Here is a 25,695-nt window from a genome sequence, read left to right as displayed (position 1 = left end):
ATGTCTCTTTCTCCTTGACATAAGCAGTGCAGACCTGGCAGCTTGTGCGGTAATAAGGAACTGCATATGTAGGTATTTATACTCAATACTTTTTTAATGATAAACTTACTATTTGTGGTGTCACCGCCAGACACCACACTTACTAGGTGGTAGCCTTTAAATCGGCCGCGGTCCGTTAGTATACGTCGGACCCGCGTGTCGCCACTATCAGTGATTGCAGACGGAGCGCCGCCACACAGCAGGTCTAGAGAGCCTTCCTAGCACTCGCCCGAGTTGTACAATCGACTTTGCTAGCGATGGTTCACTGACAAAATACGCTCTCATTTGCCGAGACGATAGTTAGCATAGCCTTCAGCAACGTCATTTGCTACGACCTAGCAAGGCGCCATTATCAGTTGCTATTGATATTGTAAATAATGTACAGACAAGAGCTACGTTCAACATTAATGGATTAAAGTTAAGTATTCCACCAAGTACCACCTCTTTTCTGAAGTCTAAATTCCTTGTCCTGTTCCAGACCTCACGCCAGCCTGCGTGACCTTAAACGCGTGCCTTTCGGCTTCCTCCAAACTCCGTGGGTTGGCTCCTGCCAATCCACAACACTATTGATGCGTGGACCTACTTGATCCGTGCTCACGTCATATCTTATCTCTTCACTATTATCAGCCTATGTAGAGAGAGAATAAAATCACTGGAATAAGCATCAGAAAATAGTGAGTAGCACGAACACTGTCCGACAGAAGAAGTAACGCTCCCAGAAGGGGAGGAGCAAACTAAATTATATTTGACGGACTGAGAGGGTACGCGATTACAGTTTCGAGTAAAATTTACAAAGAACTTGGCGATATGAGGTCAGTTATCAGTATGACGTTGCAGTCTGTCACAGTACGTAATGGGCAAACTTCCATCCTCATGTATTACTCTGATGTTACAGTATTGTTTTGTCATTTTTCAACAGGACAATATTCATGCACACAAGTCACGTGTGTCTACTGAGTCCAGGAAGATCCTCAGGTCTGTCCCGTATAGAACATGCATGTATTTTTTCTTGCGGGGTGATATGACAATTCTGGTGTACGAGAGCCCCTTCACATATGAAGAAGATCTAGTTGCACGCGCGTCTGTTGCTGCTAGACATGTGATTGACATGCGTGATGTCTTTTGTAATGTACTCCTATCCTTGTGCTGTCGCTGTGAATCTTAGGGACCGCTCTGATGAGCACCTATCGTAAACTATCAATAAATTTCTGATGTCTTTACGTGTCTTTCCAGTTTCTAGTGATTCGTACTGCTGCACAAGCCAGAGCTGTAAAGTGTTATAACAGCACACACATTCCTATACGGGATCTGCTTATTTAGGTCCCCTCTATCCGCCTCTACATTTTTGACATATAGTTTAGGAACACCCTACATGTAAATTTTACTCGGTTTTATAATCACGCTTCTAGGCGCTTCAGTCCGGAACAGCGCTGCTGCTGCGGTCGCAGGTTCGAATCCTGCCTCGGGTATGGATGTGTGTGATATCCTTAGGTTAGTTAGGTTTAAGTAGTTCTAAGTCTAGGGGACTGATGACGTCCGATATTAAGTCACATAGTGCTTAGAGCTATTTGAACCATTTTGCAATCACGGCAATAGCATTACATCCCCTCTCAATCGGTGAAGTTTCATTTCGTCACCCCCCCCCCCTCCCCTTTTGCGTGCTACACTTTGTCAGGTAGTGTATGTTTTAAGGTAGTTGTGAGTGGTGGTCCTACAGTTTCGAGCACTCAGTTTTCCTAGATCGTCAGTGCCTTACTTTTTTATATACAGATCTAAACTATACGGTTTGTGCACCAAAGATTCCCATTACAGGGATTGTAACCGTCTCAGACATGAACAGGATACAAACAAGCGTTGCCGTGCAGCAAAGAAATTGAGGGGCAGTTGTTTCAAACTATCCAGTATACCTTTTGAACTGATGGTTAGAAATAAAGGACGAAAAACTAATGTTAAAAAACTAGTAAATATAAGGTAAACATGGAGCACGACATGATGCAAAAAGGAAAAGCTATATTTTGAAGGAAAATAATGAGGAAGATATGGGTACCAACGTTAAGGATAACGGAGAATGAAGAGGAATGAGGAAATCTGCATCTTGATGCAACAACATTACAAAAGCTGAAGAGCAAAAGAATCCAGAGGTCAGGCCATGCAGCCCATAAACCAGAAGTAAGACAGGCGAAGGAAGCATTTACAAGGAAACCAGCCTCCTCACAGGACGACAAAGACAGCGCTGGGTGGACGATGTGGCGAAGGACCTGACAGCCCTGAAGACTGGAGACACGTGGAGAAACCGAGTATAAAGCAGAAAAAGAACGGAGGAAGTTTGTACAAGCAGCGTGTGGTCTGCAGGGTCTGTAAACGCTGGATATGTAAAAGAATCAGAAGTCCCTTTGTTAACACATTGATTGACGTTCCCCTAGGTGGATACCACCGCCTCCGCCGGCCGCGGTGGTCTAGCGGTTCTAGGCGCTCAGTCCGGAACCGCGCGACTGCAACGGTCGCAGGTTCGAATCCTGCCTCGGGCATGGATGTGTGTGATGTCCTTAGGTTAGTTAGGTTTAAGTAGTTCTAAGTTCTAGGGGACTGATGACCACAGATGTTAAGTCCCATAGTGCTCAGAGCCATTTGAACCACCGCCTCCATATATCTGACGAACGGTATCGTTTGCACAACGCTGTTGCTTTTAAAATAGTACTTTCATAAGCACTACTAGTTATTTCGAGCATGTGTTTGTTCTCAAGTGAAAAATAAATGTGAATTCTACTTACGACAATGATGGGTCCACATCTATTATACTATTGAGAGGTCACCACGCTCTAAAATACAATAAAAAACCGACACGTCACGAAGAAGTTATGGAAATTGGTCCCAAAGATATATTCATGCAGATATTGAAGGAAACTGTAAACTTTCGCGGACGACGGATGAATGTGTGACGCTACTGCGCAATTTCCCCGCCAAGCTGACAAGGATAGTAAACAGGGAATATTACTTTACCAGGATATAAAGTCTTTGCGAATTTCATTCCGTGGACAGTAAATATGCCTTGCAGACAGACAGGTGAACAACATAAGCAGATGTCAGGATCTGAGAGAGGATGTGCAGATGCGTTCAAATAAGCCAGTTGGAGTAATCGGCGAATCGCTCGACAGTTCAACGGGAGTGTTGCCACAGAATTTGACTTGATATCCCCCAAAAGAACATCCAACAAATCTGTCAATCAATGTCACATCGAATAACTGCTTACATAATGGCTTCAGTTAGACCAACGTGTTACTGACTTGCTCATTTTGTGAAGCTCTTTCTCCTGAGAAATCATTCAGTGTTTCTGACATTGTAATCATTTGTTTGTCTGTAAATGTACGTCACATCTATGTCCCATTTGGATAATTCCTTCGTGGTTGGTCTTTTTTGGCTCCGAGTGTAATTATTAGTGCTTTAAAATAATAGACTGGTGGAAATAATGTTGTTTTTCAAGTTTCTAATATATTTCCACCATTTTTGGATAATTATAATTGAAAAAACTATATATATATATATGAAGATCGGTGACCATGCAGCTCGTTAGAACGAAATTACAATGAAATAAATACCCTTAACTGCATACAGGCGTTGATATAAGTCAACGGGGATGGTTGAAAATGTGTGCCCCGACCGGGACTCGAACCCGGTATCTTCTGCTCACGTGGCAGACGCTGTATCCATTTGAGCCACCGAGGACCCAGACAACAGTGCGACTGCAGGGATTTATCTCTGGGTCGCCTCCCGTGAGACCCACATTCGCAACTTATTGTCCCGCACTATATTCATAGTGCCCCTGCCCATCATACTCATTACTCGCGGCTTTGCTGCCGATCCCCGTAAGAGTTCGGGCACTGTTTGTGCATCCGCACAGAATAAGATGGTCGAATGGCCGGTGAGCCTTAACTACACTCCTGGAAATTGAAAAAAGAACACATTGACACCGGTGTGTCAGACCCATCATACTTGCTCCGGACACTGCGAGAGGGCTGTACAAGCAATGATCACACGCACGGCACAGCGGACACACCAGGAACCGCGGTGTTGGCCGTCGAAAGGCGCTAGCTGCGCAGCATCTGTGCACCGCCGCCGTCAGTGTCAGCCAGTTTGCCGTGGCATACGGAGCTCCATCGCAGTCTTTAACACTGGTAGCATGCCGCGACAGCGTGGACGTGAACCGTATGTGCAGTTGACGGACTTTGAGCGAGGGCGTATAGTGGGCATGCGGGAGGCCGGGTGGACGTACCGCCGAATTGCTCAACACGTGGGGCGTGAGGTCTCCACAGTACATCGATGTTGTCGCCAGTGGTCGGCGGAAGGTGCACGTGCCCGTCGACCTGGGACCGGACCGCAGCGACGCACGGATGCACGCCAAGACCGTAGAATCCTACGCAGTGCCGTAGGGGACCGCACCGCCACTTCCCAGCAAATTAGGGACACTGTTGCTCCTGGGGTATCGGCGAGGACCATTCGAAACCGTCTCCATGAAGCTGGGCTACGGTCCCGCACGCCGTTAGGCCGTCTTCCGCTCACGCCCCAACATCGTGCAGCCCGCCTCCAGTGGTGTCGCGACAGGCGCGAATGGAGGGACGAATGGAGACGTGTCGTCTTCAGCGATGAGATTCGCTTCTGCCTTGGTGCCAATGATGGTCGTATGCGTGTTTGGCGCCATGCAGGTGAGCGCCACAATCAGGACTGCATACGACCGAGGCACACAGGGCCAATACCCGGCATCATGGTGTGGGGAGCGATCTCCTACATTGGCCGTACACCACTGGTGATCGTCGAGGGGACACTGAATAGTGCACGGTACATCCAAACCGTCATCGAACCCATCGTTCTACCATTCTTAGACCGGCAAGGGAACTTGCTGTTCCAACAGGACAATGCACGTCCGCATGTATCCCGTGCCACCCAACGTGCTCTAGAAGGTGTAAGTCAACTACCCTGGCCAGCAAGATCTCCGGATCTGTCCCCCATTGAGCATGTTTCAATTTCCAGGAGTGTATATATATATGAAGATGGTATCTGTTCCTTCGTTGATATACGGGAATCGGCAGTAAAGCTGCGAGTAATGAGTATGATGGGCAGGGGCACTATGAATATAGTGCGGGACAATAAGTTGCGAATGTGGGTCTCACGGGAGGCGTGCCGGAGGTAAGTCCCTGAAGTCGCACTGTGTCCTCGCTTGCTCAGCTGGACCCCGGCACGGTAGCTCAGCGTGTTCGGTCAGAGGGCAGTTTGCTCTCTTTAATAAAAAAAGAAACTGGGTAAAGAGATCAACGATCAACTTGCATTGATGTCATGTGAAGTCCGCCCAGACCAAACGCAACGAACAATACCGACCAAAAAAAAAAAAAAAAATGGATGGAGCGTCTGCCATCATGTAAGCAGGAGATCCCGGGTTCTAGTTCCGGTCGGGGCTTACATTTTCAACTGTCCCCATTGACTTATATCAACGCCTGTATGCAGCTAAGGGTATTCATTTCATTGTAATTTCATTAAAAAAATTAGCAAGATCTCATTCTTCCAGCTAGCTTAAATTCCTGAAGAATGATCCAAAGCATTTCAAACACTGCCTTTTGATTAATAGGTATATATTTTTCGTTAATCCGGGAGAGCAAAAATATTCTCCGCGATATAGCTTTATTTTTCATGCATATATGATTTAGACAGTTCTGTGACTTTCGTAACTCACTCTCATGCCAGTGGCACAGTCGAACACACAAATTTACTTGAGCAGCAACGTCTCTAACCAGAAACCACATAGGAAGTAAGGGGTGGTTGGCAGTTGAGTTAGGCTACATTTGGGTTGTCCATCATGTTTCTGTTATGTTCTTATTTCTATCGACGCGGTAATGTGAAAGGTAAAGCGCAGTGACTATTTTTCTTACCCCACCAAATTCGTTTCAATGCCTGCGTTTCTATTTAATACTAAATACTTAGTGAAGCGAAAAAAAAGAACGTGACAGTATTAAAAGTACGAATGAAATAATAAATAATATCGCAGGCCTTCGCCCTTACGGGCCATCTTTCGCGTTGTTGCTTCGGTTAGCATCTACAAGGGGGAGTTGGAAAATAAGTTTCCCTTGTCGACTGTGGGTAGAGTTGTGTGATGTGGGCGAAAGGCCGCATCCATGGAGCGGAAACATCCGTCATCACCTGTCCGAAAGAAGTTCAAAAGCACTCCGTCTGCAGGTAAAGTGCTACTCGCCGTTTTTTGGGGCTCCAAAAGAGTTTTGCTGCTGGACTTTCTGGAGGATGCAACCATCAATGCTGGGCGGTACTGTGCCACTTTGTCGAAATTGAAAGGAAAGAGGTGATTCGGAAAAAGTGGCCTGGCCTTCTCAGATATGGCGTTCTGCTGTTGGATGACAATGCGAGACCACACACGGCGGCGGCAACGCAAAACCATATTGCAACTCTTGGTTGGGAGGGCCTACACCATCCGCCTTAAAGTCCGGATCTCGCACCAAGTGACTTACATCTGTTTCCTGCTTTAAAGAAGACTCTCGGTGGCAGCTGATGTCAGACAAGCCGTTCAACGCTTCTTCCATATGCAACGCCCTTATTTTTTTCCTGGAAGGCTTTTTGACAAACGTCTCGATGTACTTGGAAATTATGTAGAAAAATAAAGATTATGTAGAAAAATTATGTAAAATTATGTAGAAAAATTATGTAAAAATTATGTAGAAAAATAAAGATATGCCTTTTCTTTAATGTCTACTCCCTTTTTTTTCCTTCCGCACATATCTCTGACCACAGTCGACAGGGGAAACTTATTTTCCAACTCACCCACGTAGCACGCTTGCACACTGTGCGCTGTATTTTTAGACTATATTGCCGTTGTTGGGCTGTTAGCCTTTTCACGAGAGCGAGAACTCATTTTTTCCTGTCACAAATTAATTACGTGTGACCTCTAGTCGATGTGGAACATGAAAAGTATTAATCTTCCGACCGACCTATAATTATTGTGTAGCGAGAAGCGAACTTCTGTTCACGGTACTGATTTATGTTCGGTCCTGTTAAACGGTCGGTGGGAATAATTAAAAACGCCGCCCGGCCCGCGACAAGGAGCGCGTGGTAGCCGTGCCAGTGCGGCGGGCCAGAAAAACGCTCCCCAATACCCGTCATCCGGTGGCAGGACGTGGATCGCGTGCTGCCCGATTCCAGTAAACGCCCTGCGATGCGTGACGCGAGGCTGCATCTGTAATTACGGTAGCTAACAAGGAATTACCTGCGGACATCACGAACGCTGATACTGGTTCGGATGAGTCTTCCGGAGGGAAAGGATCGACAGTGACTTCTATATTTCCGGACGCGTCCCTGGAGGTTGGTGTTTTTAACGCTGTGGTCTTGAGAGTGTTCTCGGCTCGAATTTCGATGGCGAAGAAAGAAAATTTTGTAGGTTGCAAAATACAAGGTGACGTCAGAAGAAGTTTTCGTTTAAAAAATTCATACAAACGAAACGGTACAACTTACTTGGTTCATACATTTTCCAGTTAACGTTATGACCAGGTGAAACGACAATCGTCCAGTCATAGCTATGAGGTTTCGATTTCTCTGCGAGACAGGTGATCTGAACTGCAACATATGCAATATTAGTTCACTTTCTTTCTTCTTTCGTTTCACCCTCAATGGGGTACGCTGGATCAATCATTTCTTCGTGCGTTGTTCTTTTCTTAGGGCCCAGTATTTCTTCATTCTTTCTGTTCTTCTTATCCTCTCTTCTCCCGAGATGAAGGGTTTGGACTTTTGTGTATATTTGTCTTGGAACCTTATGTTTTCATCTTGAGTAAATAATTTAGCTGTTGGGTCGATAAGTGAATTTTCTGAAATCTTTAATTCCACTAGGTCTTTCTCAGTTTCTTTAAACCAGTTGGGTTTCGTTTTGCGGTTACGGAAAAGTTCAAAGATTTGTTTGGTTAATCTGTTGGAATTCATTCTCAGAAGATGACCATAAAAATTTATCCTCCTTTTTCACATAGTATCTGAAAGTTTTTCAATTTTCTTGTAGAGTGTTTCATTTTTGATTTATATACTCTTTTTGTCTTGAAATTTTGTTCCTATGATTTTTCTTGAAATTTTTCTTTCCTTCAGCTCAAGTTTCTCCATTTGGCCTTTGAAATTCATGTTAAGTGTTTCTGCTGCATACAGTGCTTCTGGCTTAACCACTGTCTTGTAATTTCTAATTTTGGACACCCATGGAAAGGATTTTTTGTTGTATGTATTTTTTGTTAGTTAGAAGGGCAATTCAAGTTTATTTTTTCTGGACCCCATTGCTTTGCTTTCACCAGCATTCCAATTAATCCATTCTCCGAGATATTTGAATTCTCTGAAACAGGGCCATATCATCTGCAAAAGCATTGCAATTTACTTTAAGGTTCTTCTTTTTACAATCTAGTCTTATACCACTCTGATATTTGGGTTCCATTCTCTGACTACTTTCTCAAGTGCACAATTGAACAGCAACGGTGAGAGCCGATCCCCCTGTCGCACAACCATTTTTATTTGATTTTTGGTATGCCATGATGTTTTTGAGGTTTAGTATTTGTTCCGAACATGATCTACCCTTTCTAAAACCTCCTTGGTATTCCCCGATATGCGGGTCCAAATGTGGCTCTGCTCTGTTCAAAAGGACTCTATTACATGAATGATAAAAAGATTTACTCAACTCGATACAGGCCTATGCCACAGTAGTGCTTGATCATTTACAACTGTCATTGTCTATTAAATCTTCACTTGATCCACTAATTGACAAACTGTTCTCTTGAAGTAAAATGTTCAACATTCCCAAAAGTACATTTCGCTCTGAGACTTGAATAACACTTTAGTCCTACTCGACGATGCTGATTGCTCCAACTGAGGTCACGAATTGGGCACAGCACTTCCATGCTCGGTCCTGCTGGGTGAACATTAGCAAAACCGAAAAACTGCACGGACGGATTTCTGATTGGAAATGGAGGAAAAAAGATCCTACGAACATGTGTCCGTCAATGCATCCTTACCACGGTAGACGGCGCAGGCGAATGAAGGTTACTCTGACCACGTGCTGTGTGTTGCAGTCTGTGTGATTGACACAGCGGACTGTAAGCAGCAGAGTGGTCCATTATTCAAGTTGGGACCAAGCCAAGATGGTCCCAGAATGAGATTTTCACTCTGCAGCGGAGTGTGCGCCGATATGAAACTTCCTGGAAGATTAAAACTGTGTGCCAGACCGAGACTCGAACTCGGGACCTTTGACTTCGAGGGCGAGTGCTCTACCAACAGAGCTACCCAAACCTGTGAGGACGGATCGTGCTCTACCAACTGAGCTACCCAAAGCTATGAGGACGGGTCGTGAGTAGTGCTTTGGTTGCCCGCGAAAGGCAAAGATCCCGAGTTCGAGTCTCGGTCCGGCACACAGTTTAAATCTGCCAGGAAGTTTCAAGCCAAGATGCTGTTTGCGTGCGGCCAGGCAGATGGAAACGGTCGAGAGCCAGAACCCGGTCCTCCATATCTGGTCAATGCGCAGTCCAGCGCTTCCCTGCACATTTGTCTGCCCGAAAGGACCCACGATCCTTCAAAAGCCCAAAAGGGCTTGAAATGTGTTATGTGGTTGGTGTCAGTGAATGTACTTGCTTTATCCTCCATTCTAGTCAGGCATTCGTCCCTGCAGTTTGTCGGTTTTATTAATGTTCACCTTGTGTATTGACACCCAACGGGGGCGTTGCTGTGCTGAGAGAGACGGCGTATCTGCTTCAGCCTCTTCCATTCGCCGATGTGGACTGCAGCGAGACCTCTGTGGTACCGATGTGCCTTGCCGACTTTGGTGTGGCACTGCGGTCTCTCGACGATACAACAGATAGTATCTCTGGAAGTTCTTTTTACAAGTTAGAGGAACTCCATACATGTTGATCTAGTCACACGGCATATTTCGAGGTGATAGCCACTGTCTTCTCAAACCTACCATATCGCTGGTGATGGACTCTTCTGAAGCTACCGTTCGACGCTGCAGTTGTGAGAAAATTGTAGCAGGCGTGGGTAAAACGCTTTGTCTTTCAGATAACCCCATAAAACGTCGCAAAGGTTTAAATCTGACGATCGTGGTGGTCGTTTGCACCACACATCTTCACTGCACCTGCACCACCAAGTCCTCGTCCAGCCAGGTGTTCCCGTACAGGCAAGTAGAAGTGAAGAGGTGTAGCGTCTTGCTGCAAGATACAGTTGTTTCTTCTTGCAGTTGACGAAAAAGTCACAATGAAAGCAGGTCGAGGTAGAAAATGACTGTCACGGACTCCTCAATGAAAAAGATAGGGCCCTGTCGCTCGACGCTGCACAGAACACATTGACGTTTGGTGAATCTCGTCAATTTTCTATAGAAAATGAGGGTTTTCTGTTCCCAAAATGTACATTTCGCCGATTAACTTTACTATGTATAGTGAAGGCTAACTAGCAATTGACCTTCTTCTTCTGTGCTGGATGCAGACGCATTGCCCAAACTCTTACAGGACTCAGTAAGATTGTCGCGAGTAATGAGTGTACTGGGCACGGGCACTACGAATGTAGTGTGTGGACATTACGTTGGGGATGTGGGTCTCACAGGGAGCGTGCAAAGGATAAGTCCCTGCTGTCACACTATCCTCCGTGCCCTCGGTGGCTCAGCTGGATAGAGCCTATGCCATGTAAGCAGGAGATCCCGGGTTCGTGTCCCGGTCGGGGACACACATTTTCAACTGTCACTGTTAATGTATGTCAACGCCTGCCGGCAGCATAGGGTCTTGATTTAATTATCATTCGATTAACTTTACCGTTAGTGTGAAACGCTGCTCTGTCACTAAAATTCAAACTCTCTGACGTGCCGTTGTCAGTGTCCATCCTAGCCAACATCTCGGTGCAAAAGGCAGACAGTGCAGCATGCTTTGTTGCAGTTAGTACGTGTGGCAACGGCAGTCTTTACGGTTTCATGTGCAAACTCTTAACCCCTTATTTACTGTAACTGTAAAAAACATAACATCAGGGTTCAAAATTTTTACTTTAATACTTGAAGCAATGTTACTGAATTAATAACAAATTATTTTATTTCAAAAATGATACATTTTCATTAAAATGCATAGTACGTTCAGGGAACTTGTAAGTCCCGGCAGGATTATACAGGCGAAGTACATTAAGGGACGGAGAAATCCCTGAATATTCATGCCGCTAGGATTGTTGCTTCTGGTGATACTTGTAAAAACAGTTCTTCTTGTCACTAACACACCAAAATATTACGCTCTGAACACTTTGAACGGAGTCTAGATTTGACCTTTTTAGATGAGCAAAGGTCATATTTGCCATCTTGGACTGACAAATGTTGGTCATTAAAAACGTGTGTTCTGAAAACGTACGTCGTTCGATACTGAAATTGCTATCTTTTTTTCTTCTCGAGTTGAAAGGAAGGAATTTTGATCCTTTTGGGGTGTTCTTCGTTTTTTGGACATTCGCTTTCCAAATTTGAGTAGAAAAAGTGTAGTTCTACGTTAGAGATCAATCAGTGGAACTGTCCCTTTTACGTCAGAGTATGAAGCATAGGAATTCACAAGCGTCGTTTCCGCCATTGCATAAAACAGTTTGTATAAATCGTTTTTTGAGTTTCATAAAGAGACCTCACCATGTGAGCTTTATCTACGCCACCCATGTGTCCATTATAATCTTGTACAACAGTCAGTGCCCCAATTCAATATTTGTTCCATTTTTATGGGTTATGGATACACAGCATTCATTTCTATGATGATTTGAAAGAAACTAAGTTGTACGATTGTCCATCCATATTCTGTATTGTACTTGCACATATCTGAAGTGATACAGTTTGAATATTTTCTTCGCTGTCTACCCCTTCCTCATTAGCATTTAGTTCATGTTCTGTAACATTTGTGATGTACTAGCACATCTACATAACATTGCACCGTTATTTCGCACACCAAGCAGCCATTTGTAGTACAGCTTTTCACATTTCAGACTGATGTATATGCTTCGCAATGGTATGCCGGATGTACTGATATCCACCGTAGGAAGCACGAACTGTATGGAATGGGACCTTCCTGTCCCAACAGGTCTAACGGCCTTTTGCGTTAAGAATTCCGCAATGAATCTTCTAAATAAAGCGTTATTTGTGGCACCTGTAACTCACAACTGTCTCGCCGCGTTGATTTCTGTGGGGTGCGGTGGAATGCTGCTCGAATCCGGTCAACATTTTTCTCTGACACTGAAGGCCGACCAGGACTTTTTGCCTTTTCAAACGCAGCCTTTGTCTTCACATTGTTTGTATCAGGAAAACATGCAGAGTCTGTTGGGTGGCTCCTGGTGAAAGTGTGTGCGAACTGCTCGTTGAACAGCAGTCGCCAATTCTTTTCTTTCTGACTGATTGAAGGACCAGATCCTGTGTTGCGGTGTAGTTGCCATTTTCTACACTAGCACTCCCTGGCGACGCCAATAAGCAACAAAGAATTGCGCTCATACGTAAGAGGAAATTGCAGAGATGCTGTATTAACTCGTTATAGTCTGAAGCGAATAAGTTGTATCGTTTCGTTTGGATAAATATTTTAGAAAATGTGAAAATATAATGTTGTTTTGTGCTCACCCCGTACTTTAGAACACCGTATCTTCTTCTACATTTATAATTACACTATGTGAATTACTATGAAGAGCATAGCAGAAAGTACTTTTTATCCTCCAATATAAGATTACAGGAAAAAATTTTAGTAACCCAGCCTTAAAAGAGCCGACTGGTCGCCCTGGAGCTATTTAGATGGTGTTGAGAAGCTACCTTGCCGCAATGATAACACCGGTTCCCGTCAGAACACCAAAGTTAAGCGCTTTCGGGCTGGGCTAGCACTTCGATGGGTGACCATACGGTCTGCCTGGCGCTGTTGGCAAGCGGGGTGCTCTCAGCCCTTGTGACGCAAACTGAGGAGCTACTTGACTGAGAAGTAGCGGCTCCGATCTCGGAAACTGACATACGGTCGGGAGAGCGGTGTGATGACCGCATGCCCCTACATATCCGCATCCAGTGAGGATGACACGGCGGCCGGTCGGTACTGTTGGGCCTTCATGGCCTGTTCGGGAGGAGTTTAGTTTAGTTTTGAGAAGCTACCAGGTGCCCATGTGATCTTTCAATGCATACATAAGTCACAGCATTGACGTAAAAATGTAAATATCGTGTGACTACGGCCTCCCGTCGGGTAGACCGTTCGCCGAGTGCAAGTCTTTCGATATGACGCCACTTGGGCGACTTGCGCTGGATGGGGATGAAATGATGATGATTAGGACAACACAACACTCAGTCCCTGAGCGGAGAAAATCTTCGACCCAGGCGGTAATCGAACACGGGCCCTTAAGATGGACAGTCTGTCTCGCTGACCACTCAGCTACCGAGGGCGGACAGCATTGAAGTGGTATGTAGTGTCGGTCGGTTAGATGGAACCGTGGCAGTAAAATGGATCGACGTGGGAACATGACACAGTAACAGAAAGGAGATACCGAGTTTGAGCGTGCCCATGACCACTGCAGGAATGAAGTTCAAAAAATGGTTCAAATGGCTCTGAGCACTACGATACTTAACTTCTGAGGTCATCAGTCCCCTAAAACTTAGAACTACTTAAACCTAACTAACCTAAGGACATTACACACATCCTTGCGCGAGGCAGGATTCGAATCTGCGACCGTAGCGGTCGCGCGGTTCCAGACTGTAGCGCCTAGAACCGCTCGGCCACCCCGGCTGGCAGGAATTAAGTTGTCCATCTTGTCTACAAGGAGTGGCGCGCTACCTGTAGCCATATATGACGCTGTAAGATCTTTTCCTTCTTCCTTGCCTTTCCTTACTACTCAACGGCGTCCGCATTGCTGTATGGGTTTTCGCAGTGTCAGTGACATTTGGTGGTAAGATACCCTTCCTGACGTAACCACTCCCCTGCTCCAAAGCCTTTCACGGGACGGAATTTATGTACCGCCTCTGTCTGTATCCAGAGCAGGCCCTAAGACTCATGAACAATTGTGAGAACGTTTTAATTGTTTGCGTAGCATGTATGTTACGTGGAGCGTGGGTAACAGCCCGGTATTTACCTAAATGTAAGTGGGAAACGCCTGGAAGCTAAATGCTGGCCGGCTCGCCAATCCTCGTGGTTTATCTCCGAGGTGGATTCGACCAGGGGCAGGCAAGTCTCGCACTTTTTGTGACCTTACTTTAATTCTTCTTTGTGCCCCTTCAGGAACTGACCATTCCACAGATCGAGCGCGTTTCTACAAAGAGGATATTGTTTATTTATTTCATAAAACTCCCAAGAAACTTCTGTCAGAAGCTGAATTTGTGTTTTGCGTCCTGTGTATCAGACCCCTAATTTCAGTTTCAGTAAAGAACTAGACGATTTGGTGCGCTCTTCGCAAACACGGGACCTGTGGATCTATCACTATCCCACTATCGTCATTTTACAGCTCCTTCCAGCAGTGGACTCGATCTCTTTTGTCTTTCTGATTCTTTAAGTGGCCAACTGTTAACCATACACGTGATACCCACTTGTTTCTCTGATCAACGTGCCGTAGCTATAATGTTGAACACATCTCCCTCACAGGACCCTTACCTCGAGATGGTCGTTAGAGAGGTTTGGATCCATAGCTTGCATTCTAAGGACCGCTAACTTTCTCTTATGGAATGGTGTTAATGCGTTACGTCACTGAGAGGGCGATGGATTTCTGGCAGACCAAGGAACTTCATTATCCCATCTTACCACAACTTTATGAAGGTGAAAGAGAAGCCCTCTTACCGATTATGTGGGTCCACCAAGTTACAGCGAATCTCCTACAGTGAGACAACAAACGAAAGGAGAGTGCGATCAAAATCTCTCTCACTTTTACAGGACTAACTGACTTCCTTATGACAACTTATACGGTCGCGGGCGTGTCGAAAAAGAGCTTGCATCACGTCCCTCAGACCGATGGCCACGTATTGATGTTTCAACGTGACATTTCCAGAGCGGTCTACAATTTCTTTACCGACCTTTATGCCGTCCGTGCTACTGATTCGCTTTCCCCCGATGAATTTATTACTATCCTGGGATGCGTTTTTTTTTCTTTATTGAATTTCAATTCCCCCCGAAGGGGGCGGGCTGGCAGCAGCTTAGTATGCCGCTCTTCAGCCGACAGATTTTGTGACAAAGATCAAGAGAACAAATAATAACAAAACAGGCGATAAAATCGGAGACTTAGAGAGTAACAAGGCGAAAAGAAAACGTGGAACTTAAAACAACAACTGAGGGATGATGATGCTAATAAAAAATACATACTAAGCAGACAGGGAAAACAATAGACAATTAAAAAACACGGCGACAGTCTGGATTCTGTTCGCAAAAGACATAAAATTCACACCTAGCGACAGCATGGTTTCTGTTCGCAACACGAGAAAGACAAACAACACTGAATAGTCACTGGAACACTGCACTAAAATGTTGGCAAATATGACACCACAGTCGAGAGCAGGTGGGGGGAAACTGGACAGAAGATGGGAAAACAAAAGAAAGGGGGGAAAGGAGAGTAAAAGCGAAGGGGGGAACCGGGAAAGGAGCTGATGGAGGATGAGGACCCAGAAGAGGGGTGGGGGGCAGACGCGACAGGGAATGGGGTAGGCAGAGGAGGGGAATACAAAAGGACTGGGGGGGAGAAGGGAGGTAGGGAGAGGTTTAGTGGGGAGAAAACAGGACGGCAGGGGGGGGGGGGAAGAGGGAGCCCAGAGAAAGGACAGAGGAAAGGAGGGGGAGTGAGGATCAGAGTTGATAGGAAGGATAAATGGAGGGAGAGAGGGCATCATCCGGGAGGGGGAGTTGATGGAAGCCACCTTGGGAAAGGAGATGGAGGGTGTAGAGATGGAGGGTAGGGGGGACACAACGGTGAAGACGTGGCAGGGGGCGGGGATGGGAGAGGAGAGGAGCAACCAGGGGGTGAGGGGGTTCAAGACGGCGGGAGGTGTAGAGGATGCAGATATGTTCAAGGAATAGGAGCAGATAGGGGAAAGGAATGAGATCATAGAGGATCCGCGTGGGGGACGGGAGGCGGATACGGAAGGCGAGGCGGAGTGCATGACGCTCAAGGATCTGGAGGGAATTATAGAATTTGGTGGGAGCAGATATCCAGGCGGGACTGGCATAACAGAGGATGGGACGGATTAAGGATTTGTAGGTGTGGAGGATGGTAGAGGGGTGCAAACCCCATGTCCGGCCAGAGAGGAGTTTGAGGAGTCGGAGGCGGTTGCGGGCTTTGGATTGGATGCTGGGTTGCGTGGTTACTCATGCATTAAATGATAAATTTATAAGTCACTTTACTCGAGATGATGTATATCGCCTTATTGTTAGTTCATCACCGCAAAAATTGCGGGGACTCGACGGTATTCCTAAGCATTTTTATAAGGGGTTATGAAAAAGAAATGAGCCGGAGTCTTGAATGCGGTGACAGGGGGGTAATATCGTGTCATGTGTAACGAGGTGTGGTTCCTAACACAGCGTGGAAGTTCACAGCCCGTCCCTAGAGGGCAGGCGTGCACGTCACGTGACTGTACAGAGCTAGCAGCAGCATGCATCAATCGTCCAACGTTGCCAGTCGCATTGCAAACAGGGACATGGACGCGTCAACAGAAGAGCAAAGAGGTGTTGTCCGTTTTCAGACAGCGGAAGGAGTAAGAGGAACAGATATTCATCAACGAATGTTACAAGTGTACGGCGAACACTGCGTGTCCCTTGCAAGGATCAAGGCGTGGCACAAGCGCTCCAGGGAAGGACGGTTGTCGTTAGCCAATGATGCACGGTCTGGAGCACCACACTGCATTACCGATGACATCGTCCAGCTGGTGGCTGCACTCATTACCCAGGACCGCCGAGTGACAGTGAAAGCCATAGCCGCTGTGGTTGGATTGAGTGTCGGAAGTGTTCACACCATCATGAAAGAACGACTGCACAAGCGCAAAATGTGTGCCCAATGGGTACCCCACAGTCTTCAACCACACCAGGAGACATGTCGAATGGCCCACTGTCTTGGTCATCTGCAGCACTATGCTCAGGAAGGGAATGCGTTCCTGACACGAGTGGTGGCTGGAGATGAGTCATGGTGTCATCAGTTCGAACCAGAATCAAAGCTGGAAGCATCCAGGGTCACCACCACCAAAAACAGCCAGAGCCATCCACGTGAGTGCAGGAAAGGTTATCCTGACGTTCTTCTTTGACCAAGTGCACCCCTTCTGATTCACTTCCTGCAGCACGGCACAACAGTGAATGCCCAGCTTTACTCGCAGACCTTGACCACCCTTCGCCAAGGGATTAAATCAAAACTACCAGGAAATCTCACCTGTGGTTTCATTCTGCTCCACGACAGTTCAAAGCCTCATACGACCATCACAGTCGCGGCACTCCTGCAGAAATTCAAATGGGAGATTCTTGGCCACCCTCCATGCAGTCTGGACCTCTCTCCCTGTGATTACGCCATTTTTGGTCCCCTTATAAAGGCTCTGAGGGGCAAATGATTCACCTCGGACGACGACGTCCAGCTGTACATGCGGAACTAGTAAACATTGCAGCCCTGGGAATTTTATGAGCCATTCATCACCTTGTGTCACAGTGGGACAAGTGTCTAAACAGCCAGGTTCAATACTTCTAACATACAGGTACTGGTTTCTATAATTATGCCTCTGGCTCGTTTCTTTTATATACACATATATTTGGCCTCTTATACGTGGTAACATTACGTCACTGGTGAGTGGGGTGATTTGGAGTGGGGGTGGATGATTGATTAGTGCCCCTTTCAAGATTAGTAAATTTATTCTAATTCCGAAGACAACGAACGTCCAGACATTGATAAATTCCGCCCGGTCACACTTCTTAATTTCGATTACAAAACTGTCACCCACATGGTTAATAGACTTTTGTCGGTATTGCTAGAGAAAACTTGCTGTCCACCAATGGTGTGTGCTGAACGCATGACCCTGACTTCTGTAGTCGAATGCCGGGACGTCGCATCGGTGGCTGCAGCCACTTTTATATCTGTAGGCTGGATTTTAATAAGACACTTGACCAGGTCAAATGGCTCTGAGCACTATGGGACTCAACTGCTGAGGTCATTAGTCCCCTAGAACTTAGAAATAGTTAAACCTAACTAACCTAAGGACATCACACACATCCATGCCCGAGGCAGGATTCGAACCGGCGACCGTAGCGGTCCTGCGGTTCCAGACTGCAGCGCCTTTAACCGCACGGCCACTTCGGCCGGCTCTTGACCAGGTCAGCCACTGTTTCTTGATACAGATGTTCGAGACGATTGGTCTCAGTCATATTGCATGCGAGGTCTTATCCAATCTTTTTACTGGTATTCAAGCATTTGTAGTGGTGAAACAACAACTCACTCCCCAGATCACAATCCGACAGAGCTTACCACTGGGAAGCTCCATCTCCATCCGCTTTTTGTCTTGTCTCTGGAACCTGTGCTTCGGCGTATTGCTGATTATGTTGCTGGAAGATATTCGGAGAAACCTTCCTGTAAGAGCGTAGGTAGATGACGTTATGGTATTGCTAAGTGACATCGATGACATAGGCTTGGTCAAGAACATATTGGATTCCTTTTGATCTCTCTCTCTAGGACCTGCATTAATGAACGAAAATGCATCCTTTCACCACCGCGGGTTTTGCATCAAGCTGTCATTCCACAGGAGACGGTGGCTGCTCGCCACAAATCGTTGGGGATTGCCGTGGGTCGCTGCCCGACGCAAATAGCTGCTCTCAATTGACTGGAGGTGGCGAATCGAATTCAAGAGGCAATAAGTGAGCACGAACACCATTCCCATAGCCTTCTTCACAAAGTCCGGATCTCAGATTTCTACATTCTGAATAAAGTGTATTTTGTTGTATAAATTTCCCACTCCCTGCGATGATGGCACACAAACTGATGCAATTATCCGGTCGTTTCCTACGGAAACGCCATATATTCCGACTCCAGTATGAAGTGGTAGAGAAGACCCATCCCCTTGGAGCGTTGGAACTTCCCTTTATCAAAGTAAAGGCTTAAATATCGTTAATACGGCGTAACGTTTTAACATGGGCTCGAGCTACTCAGTCCATTACATCTCGCTTATTTACGTATCTTCGACCGGACAGTATGACTGCCACTGCAGATGAGGCACATACGTGATTTTTATAAGTTTTGCGGGTGCTGATAATTTGTCAATGGTACACTTTACCACGAGACCTTTGCTTTCTCGCTGGGTTGCACATCCCTCTCCCGGCTGAAATGGACGCGCCATTGATATCCTGGAAAACAGCTTGGTTTCATGTAAGTCGTCTGTCTTCCAGACGGAAGTCGCCTCATCGCGGTGTAGGGTGATTCACAATCCGATCCCGACCAACGAACGCCTCCATCGCATTGGTCTTAGTCCGACTGATGTTTGCGATACATGCCATGAATCTGATACATTACCACGCAGTCTGGTCCTTTCGGACGAGAACACTGGCACCGGATTTTCCTACAACTGCCTTTTCTTACCCGATCAGCTGAAGTTGCTTTGTCGGTTGAACTTCTCCTCTGTCCGGGTTTTTCCATTTTCCCTCGGACGAAGAGTAATTCGATGCCACATTATGCCCACAATGTAGTCGTGTGCGACAGCGATCCCGCCTCCGCATTTCTCGCCAAGATATGGCGAACGCACATTGGAAATGACAGAGACTTCACCGTTATTTGCAAATATGTTGCACATTGCCTGTAATCGCCAGGGTATTGGGTAGCGTTTTTCTTTGTTTTGAGCCTTCCCTCACTGCTCTCTTCCCTGAAAAACAAATATATTTCCTTTTGAGCCCCTCAATTGTGAAATTTATGTCTATTTTCACAAAAAAATAAAAATATAACATATAAAAAGTAAAATAAAAAACGATCGGTACCATATGAGGGACCAGCATAGTGATACGCGGAAGGGAGGCGCCGTGACCAACAGAGCAACCGGGTGCTAATTTCATAATTAAGTGTAATTACGTTTTCCGAATGTCGATCGGAGCATGGAGTTTTCCGTCTTCTTTTTAATCTGTCGTAAAATAAGTAGTAGAGCGTGTGGCTATAAACCGTAAAAGACGGTGGAGCAAGTGCTTGCAAAATGAGAGGTCGAGCGATCGAATCCCGATCGACCACGAATGTGTCAGTCTGTGTTGTAAACTAGCCTTCCCCTCTAAGAGGCGTCAAGAGTCACCAGAAATACCACTTGGTTCAGGTTTCACGTTAGAGAGTAGGTCCCCTTTCTTCGTTTGGATAACTGGTGTAGGTTAGGAACACACAAGTCGTCAAAGGGGCGCCCAATAGAAAGACTTGCACCAGGCCACTGAGCCACACGAAATTATTATTATTATGTACATATATAATTAAGTTCTTGCGGAACCATCACAGCGCGTGTCCTACTAGCACTAGCCTGGTTTACTCTTTCGTATCAAGACTTGTGCCCACCCATTCGGGTTATCAAGAATATGAACCAGGATCTGGCGTGCGCTAAAATTCCCACAGAGGAGAGTATCCTAATCAACTTGCTCACTAGGGTCCAGATGGAGGTCACATACAGTACGTTTATGTTGCACGTGCGCTGTAGTAGCAACTACTGGGAGGCTGGTGTTGAGACGGAGACGCGAGGAGTGGTATGTATCATCTATGATGATGGCTACTCTTCCTTCAGCCTCTCTCTCTACACTTAGATCGTCCCTTCTGTGAATGTCATAAGTCCTTAGCATTGGGGGACAGATAATTTAACATGTGCTTCTTATAAACACAAACGTAAAGACTTTCTCCGCGGCGTCCTGACCTATTTACGTTCCATTGTAAAATAGAACAATTTAGCAGTGAAGTTTAGTACTTTCTTTGCCCTTATCTTGCTGTCGACGTGGGGGTGTTGCGACGAACGGGGTCTTTGGAGTGGCCATCACGCAGATTTCAATGTCCATCTCCTATGTAGTTTCCTTTTCATAAGATACACCACAGAAGACAAGTGCAGTGTGGTCGGATGGCTTCGGGCAGCTTCATTTTGGTCTAGATTTATTATTATATCTTTCTCCTTCAGTGAAGAGAAGGGGGACTTCTTCATTGTGATTACCCAGGTCAACTTCGGTTTTCCTGCGGAATGAATTTGAGATCGTTTTGTGTCCATTGTGGGTGGTATCTTTAGGACACGTCCCGCACTGCAAGAGCACTTTCATGTGCTTGCGTTTGGGGCAGCTTCCGTAGGCAGGGACTACGTAAAGAAGAAATTCTTTGAAATTTCGTTGTGACCACTGAAGTAAATGAGGCTACAAACCTCGGTGCTTTCTGGGTGATCCACGGTTTTAGCTTCCAATTAGGGTATTCTCATTCTGACCCTGATATCCTGGATTTTCTTCTCGGTCTTGAAAACCTCAGAGTCACTGGTCCAAACAGAATAACTGAGCTGAAGTCCACACAGAATAAAGGAGCTTCACAGCGACCCCATCTTTGTCGTATTTTCCACAAGGTTCCCGTCCATTGCATGCTGTTATGGTCAACGAAGAGTGACATACCTTAAGCCTGCGCCGTTTGAGACGACCCAGGAGGCACGTGCGGCTTATGGAACGCCATCTAAGCGGCCAAATTTACCCCACTGTTACCGTTCGCACCATCTTTCTTCGTATACGTTCGGTGTTCCCTGACGATCCGACTTATAATGGCTTCCATTATATTAGATTAGTACGCAGACTATTTTGTATACAAACTGACGTTCAAACTTCCTGGCAGATCAAAGCTGTGTGTTGGGTCGAGACTCGAACTCGGAGCCCCAGTATCCTAGCAATGAATCGCAACCTTCCGATTGCTTTATCTATAACTGTCCAAATGCCACTACACAACACTTCCACTTACCGATTTTTATAACTGGTGATATTAGTGGACGTCTGTTCCAACTATTGTCTCTCAACTGTCTTCGCCCTCTCCCTTGAAAGCTCAGATTATATTTGTCCGTAACTGGGCCTAGCACATGAGTCAATTTACGATAATTATTGAATTCAAATTTTAGATAATTAATAATACAGGGTGTTTCAAAAAGAAAACCACAACTTTAGGAATTTAAAACTCTGCAACGACAAAAGGCAGAGCGAAGCACTATCTGTCGGCGAATTAAGGGAGCTATAAAGTTTCATTTAGTTGTACATTTGTTCGCTTGAGGCGCTGTTGACTAGGCGTCAGCGTCAGTTGATGCTAAGATGGCGACCGCTCAACAGAAAGCTTTTTGTGTTATTGAGTACGGCAGAAGTGAATCGACGACAGTTGTTCAGCGTGCATTTCGAACGAAGTATGGTGTTAAACCTCCTGATAGGTGGTGTATTAAACGTTGGTATAAACAGTTTACAGAGAATGGGTGTTTGTGCAAAGGCAGCCCGTGACAGAGCACTTCATCGCTGGCCTCCAAGAAGCCCTGATCTTACCCCCTGCGATTTTTTCTTATGGGGGTATGTTAAGGATCTGGTGTTTCGGCCACCTCTCCCAGCCACCATTGATAATTTGAAACTAGAAATAACAGCAGCTATCCAAACTGTTACGCCTGATATGCTACAGAGAGTGTGGAACGAGTTGGAGTATCGGGTTGATATTGCTCGTGTGTCTGGAGGGGGCCATATTGAACACCTCTGAACTTGTTTTTGAGTGAAAAAAAACCTTTTTAAATACTCTTTGTAATGATGTATAACAGAAGGCTATATTATGTTTCTTTCATTAAATACACATTTTTAAAGTTGTGGTATTCTTTTTGAATCAACCTGTATACTTATGAACATTCCGTATCTGTGAGAAAAGAGATACGGCAACAAACATCAAGGAACATACACCCGAAGCAAAACAAACAAACAGAGAGAGAACAGCATTCAACCAGAACAGTTAAGTACATAACAAAAATATATATTTCAAGCTGCCGAGAACGAGATAGAAGTGAGAACACTGCGCAGTCTGTCAACTACAGGGCAGGGTGGTAGGCTTGCTTTGTGTTCCAGCTAACGAGCTTAATATTAAAACACATTGTGTGGTAGTACCGATAGACGGGGCTGCTTAGAACAGTATGTTATCTTACAACTTTACTAACAAGAGGCTTACCCATCTCGACTGGCGATAAAGGTAATATGTATTAAGAGTTGGTAGCTGCGGATGAAACGCAATAAACAGGCATTCATTGAAACTGCTGACCTTGTATGTCCCTGCGGTTCGGAGAAAACAATTCAGCACTATGTACATCAGTCCGATTGTAGTTACTTAATCACAGCTGTCCAAACACTTCACTGAATCAAGAATCATGTAGGGTTAGCGTCAACCCAAAAATTACTCACTGCAGCTAAAAATTGTGTGACTCCCTCATAACGTCACACTCATACCCTTCGTCACATCTGTGCTGTAGAGGTAGTATTGCATTTACAACTATCGGTTTTCATCAAACGTGGAACTTTCGCTTTCCTTTCCTCCTACCTGCGTCTCCAATGTACCCCCACAGAACTAGTTTCACAAAGATTTTACTGATTGTTATGTGGGGCGATACCAGTTACAACTTGCTGGAAATTCTGTGCATTTTAACCATGCTACTGTAAATACACTCCTGGAAATGGAAAAAAGAACACATTGACACCGGTGTGTCAGACCCACCATACTTGCTCCGGACACTGCGAGAGGGCTGTACAAGCAATGATCACACGCACGGCACAGCGGACACACCAGGAACCGCGGTGTTGGCCGTCGAATGGCGCTAGCTGCGCAGCATTTGTGCACTGCCGCCGTCAGTGTCAGCCAGTTTGCCGTGGCATACGGAGCTCCATCGCAGTCTTTAACACTGGTAGCATGCCGCGACAGCGTGGACGTGAACCGTATGTGCAGTTGACGGACTTTGAGCGAGGGCGTATAGTGGGCATGCGGGAGGCCGGGTGGACGTACCGCCGAATTGCTCAACACGTGGGGCGTGAGGTCTCCACAGTACATCGATGTTGTCGCCAGTGGTCGGCGGAAGGTGCACGTGCCCGTCGACCTGGGACCGGACCGCAGCGACGCACGGATGCACGCCAAGACCGTAGGATCCTACGCAGTGCCGTACGGGACCGCACCGCCACTTCCCAGCAAATTAGGGACACTGTTGCTCCTGGGGTATCGGCGAGGACCATTCGCAACCGTCTCCATGAAGCTGGGCTACGGTCCCGCACACCGTTAGGCCGTCTTCCGCTCACGCCCCAACATCGTGCAGCCCGCCTCCAGTGGTGTCGCGACAGGCGTGAATGGAGGAACGAATGGAGACGTGTCGTCTTCAGCGATGAGAGTCGCTTCTGCCTTGGTGCCAATGATGGTCGTATGCGTGTTTGGCGCCGTGCAGGTGAGCGCCACAATCAGGACTGCATACGACCGAGGCACACAGGGCCAACACCCGGCATCATGGTGTGGGGAGCGATCTCCTACACTGGCCGTACACCACTGGTGATCGTCGAGTGGACACTGAATAGTGCACGGTACATCCAAACCGTCATCGAACCCATCGTTCTACCATTCCTAGACCGGCAAGGGAACTTGCTGTTCCAACAGGACAATGCACGTCCGCATGTATCCCGTGCCACCCAACGTGCTCTAGGAGGTGTAAGTCAACTACCCTGGCCAGCAAGATCTCCGGATCTGTCCCCCATTGAGCATGTTTGGGACTGGATGAAGCGTCGTCTCACGCGGTCTGCACGTCCAGCACGAACGCTGGTCCAACTGAGGCGCCAGGTGGAAATGGCATGGCAAGCCGTTCCACAGGACTACATCCAGCATCTCTACGATCGTCTCCATGGGAGAATAGCAGCCTGCATTGCTGCGAAAGGTGGATATACACTGTACTAGTGCCGACATTGTGCATGCTCTGTTGCCTGTGTCTATGTGCCTGTGGTTCTGTCAGTGTGATCATGTGATGTATCTGATCCCAGGAATGTGTCAATAAAGTTTCCCCTTCCTGGGTCAATGAATTCACGTTGTTCTTATTTCAATTTCCAGGAGTGTAGTATTAGATTCAAACATGATTTATAAAGTCTTAACAGCAAAGGACGCAAGCATGGCGGCAGATGAGAAGCAGCAAGTTATTGTTCCCCTATAGACATGCAAAGGCGTCATCCGTTGCAACAACTGGTACCGTATCGGAGCGTAGTGCAGTGGTAGTTGGTGATCCTTGTGGTAAGATGAGTTGGAGTTAGTAACGAGACAGTGGAAGCCACTTGCAGATTGACTGGCAGAATGGAAATTAACACATGTACTGGGTGTTTCGAAACTCGACGGTAAAACTTCAGGAATGAATTCTTTATACGAGGGTTATTCGGAAAGTAAGGAACGATAGGTCGTGAAATGGAAAATACAGTTAAAATCTGATGAAGCTTTGCACAGATGCGTTGGGCACTGTGTCTAGTACGCCCGTCGATCACATCATGTCGCTCTTTCCAGTTCTGAGCTCACAATGAGAACGTAAAGATGGCTAGAAATTAGCGTCTCCCGCCAAGTTTGAGGGCCTGCGAAAGATTTTGCCTGAAGCTATGCAATCCACATAACATAACTGTCATGCAGTTCGTTCTACACGACAATTCTCGGCCGCACTCTGCAGGGGCAATGAAGATGCTCCTG

At 46.3% G+C, this 25,695-nt stretch overlaps 1 protein-coding gene across 1 annotated transcript in view; it reads left to right on the top strand.

The window, feature by feature from the left end:
* The window catches only part of LOC126233522 (glutamate receptor ionotropic, delta-2-like), a 198,045-nt gene extending 172,868 nt beyond the window's left edge, over positions 1–25,177 (top strand). Inside the window, exon 9 of the mRNA XM_049942869.1 lies at positions 25,078–25,177. Within this exon, the coding sequence (XP_049798826.1) occupies positions 25,078–25,177 (100 nt within the window). The remainder of the gene's footprint in view (positions 1–25,077) is intronic.
* Positions 25,178–25,695: the final 518 nt, after the last annotated feature.

This window comes from Schistocerca nitens, chromosome 1 (genome assembly GCF_023898315.1).
Source record: "Schistocerca nitens isolate TAMUIC-IGC-003100 chromosome 1, iqSchNite1.1, whole genome shotgun sequence".
Lineage (NCBI taxonomy): Eukaryota > Metazoa > Arthropoda > Insecta > Orthoptera > Acrididae > Schistocerca > Schistocerca nitens.
Note: the sequence above shows the minus strand (reverse complement) of the source record. Positions and strands in the feature narration are given on the sequence as shown.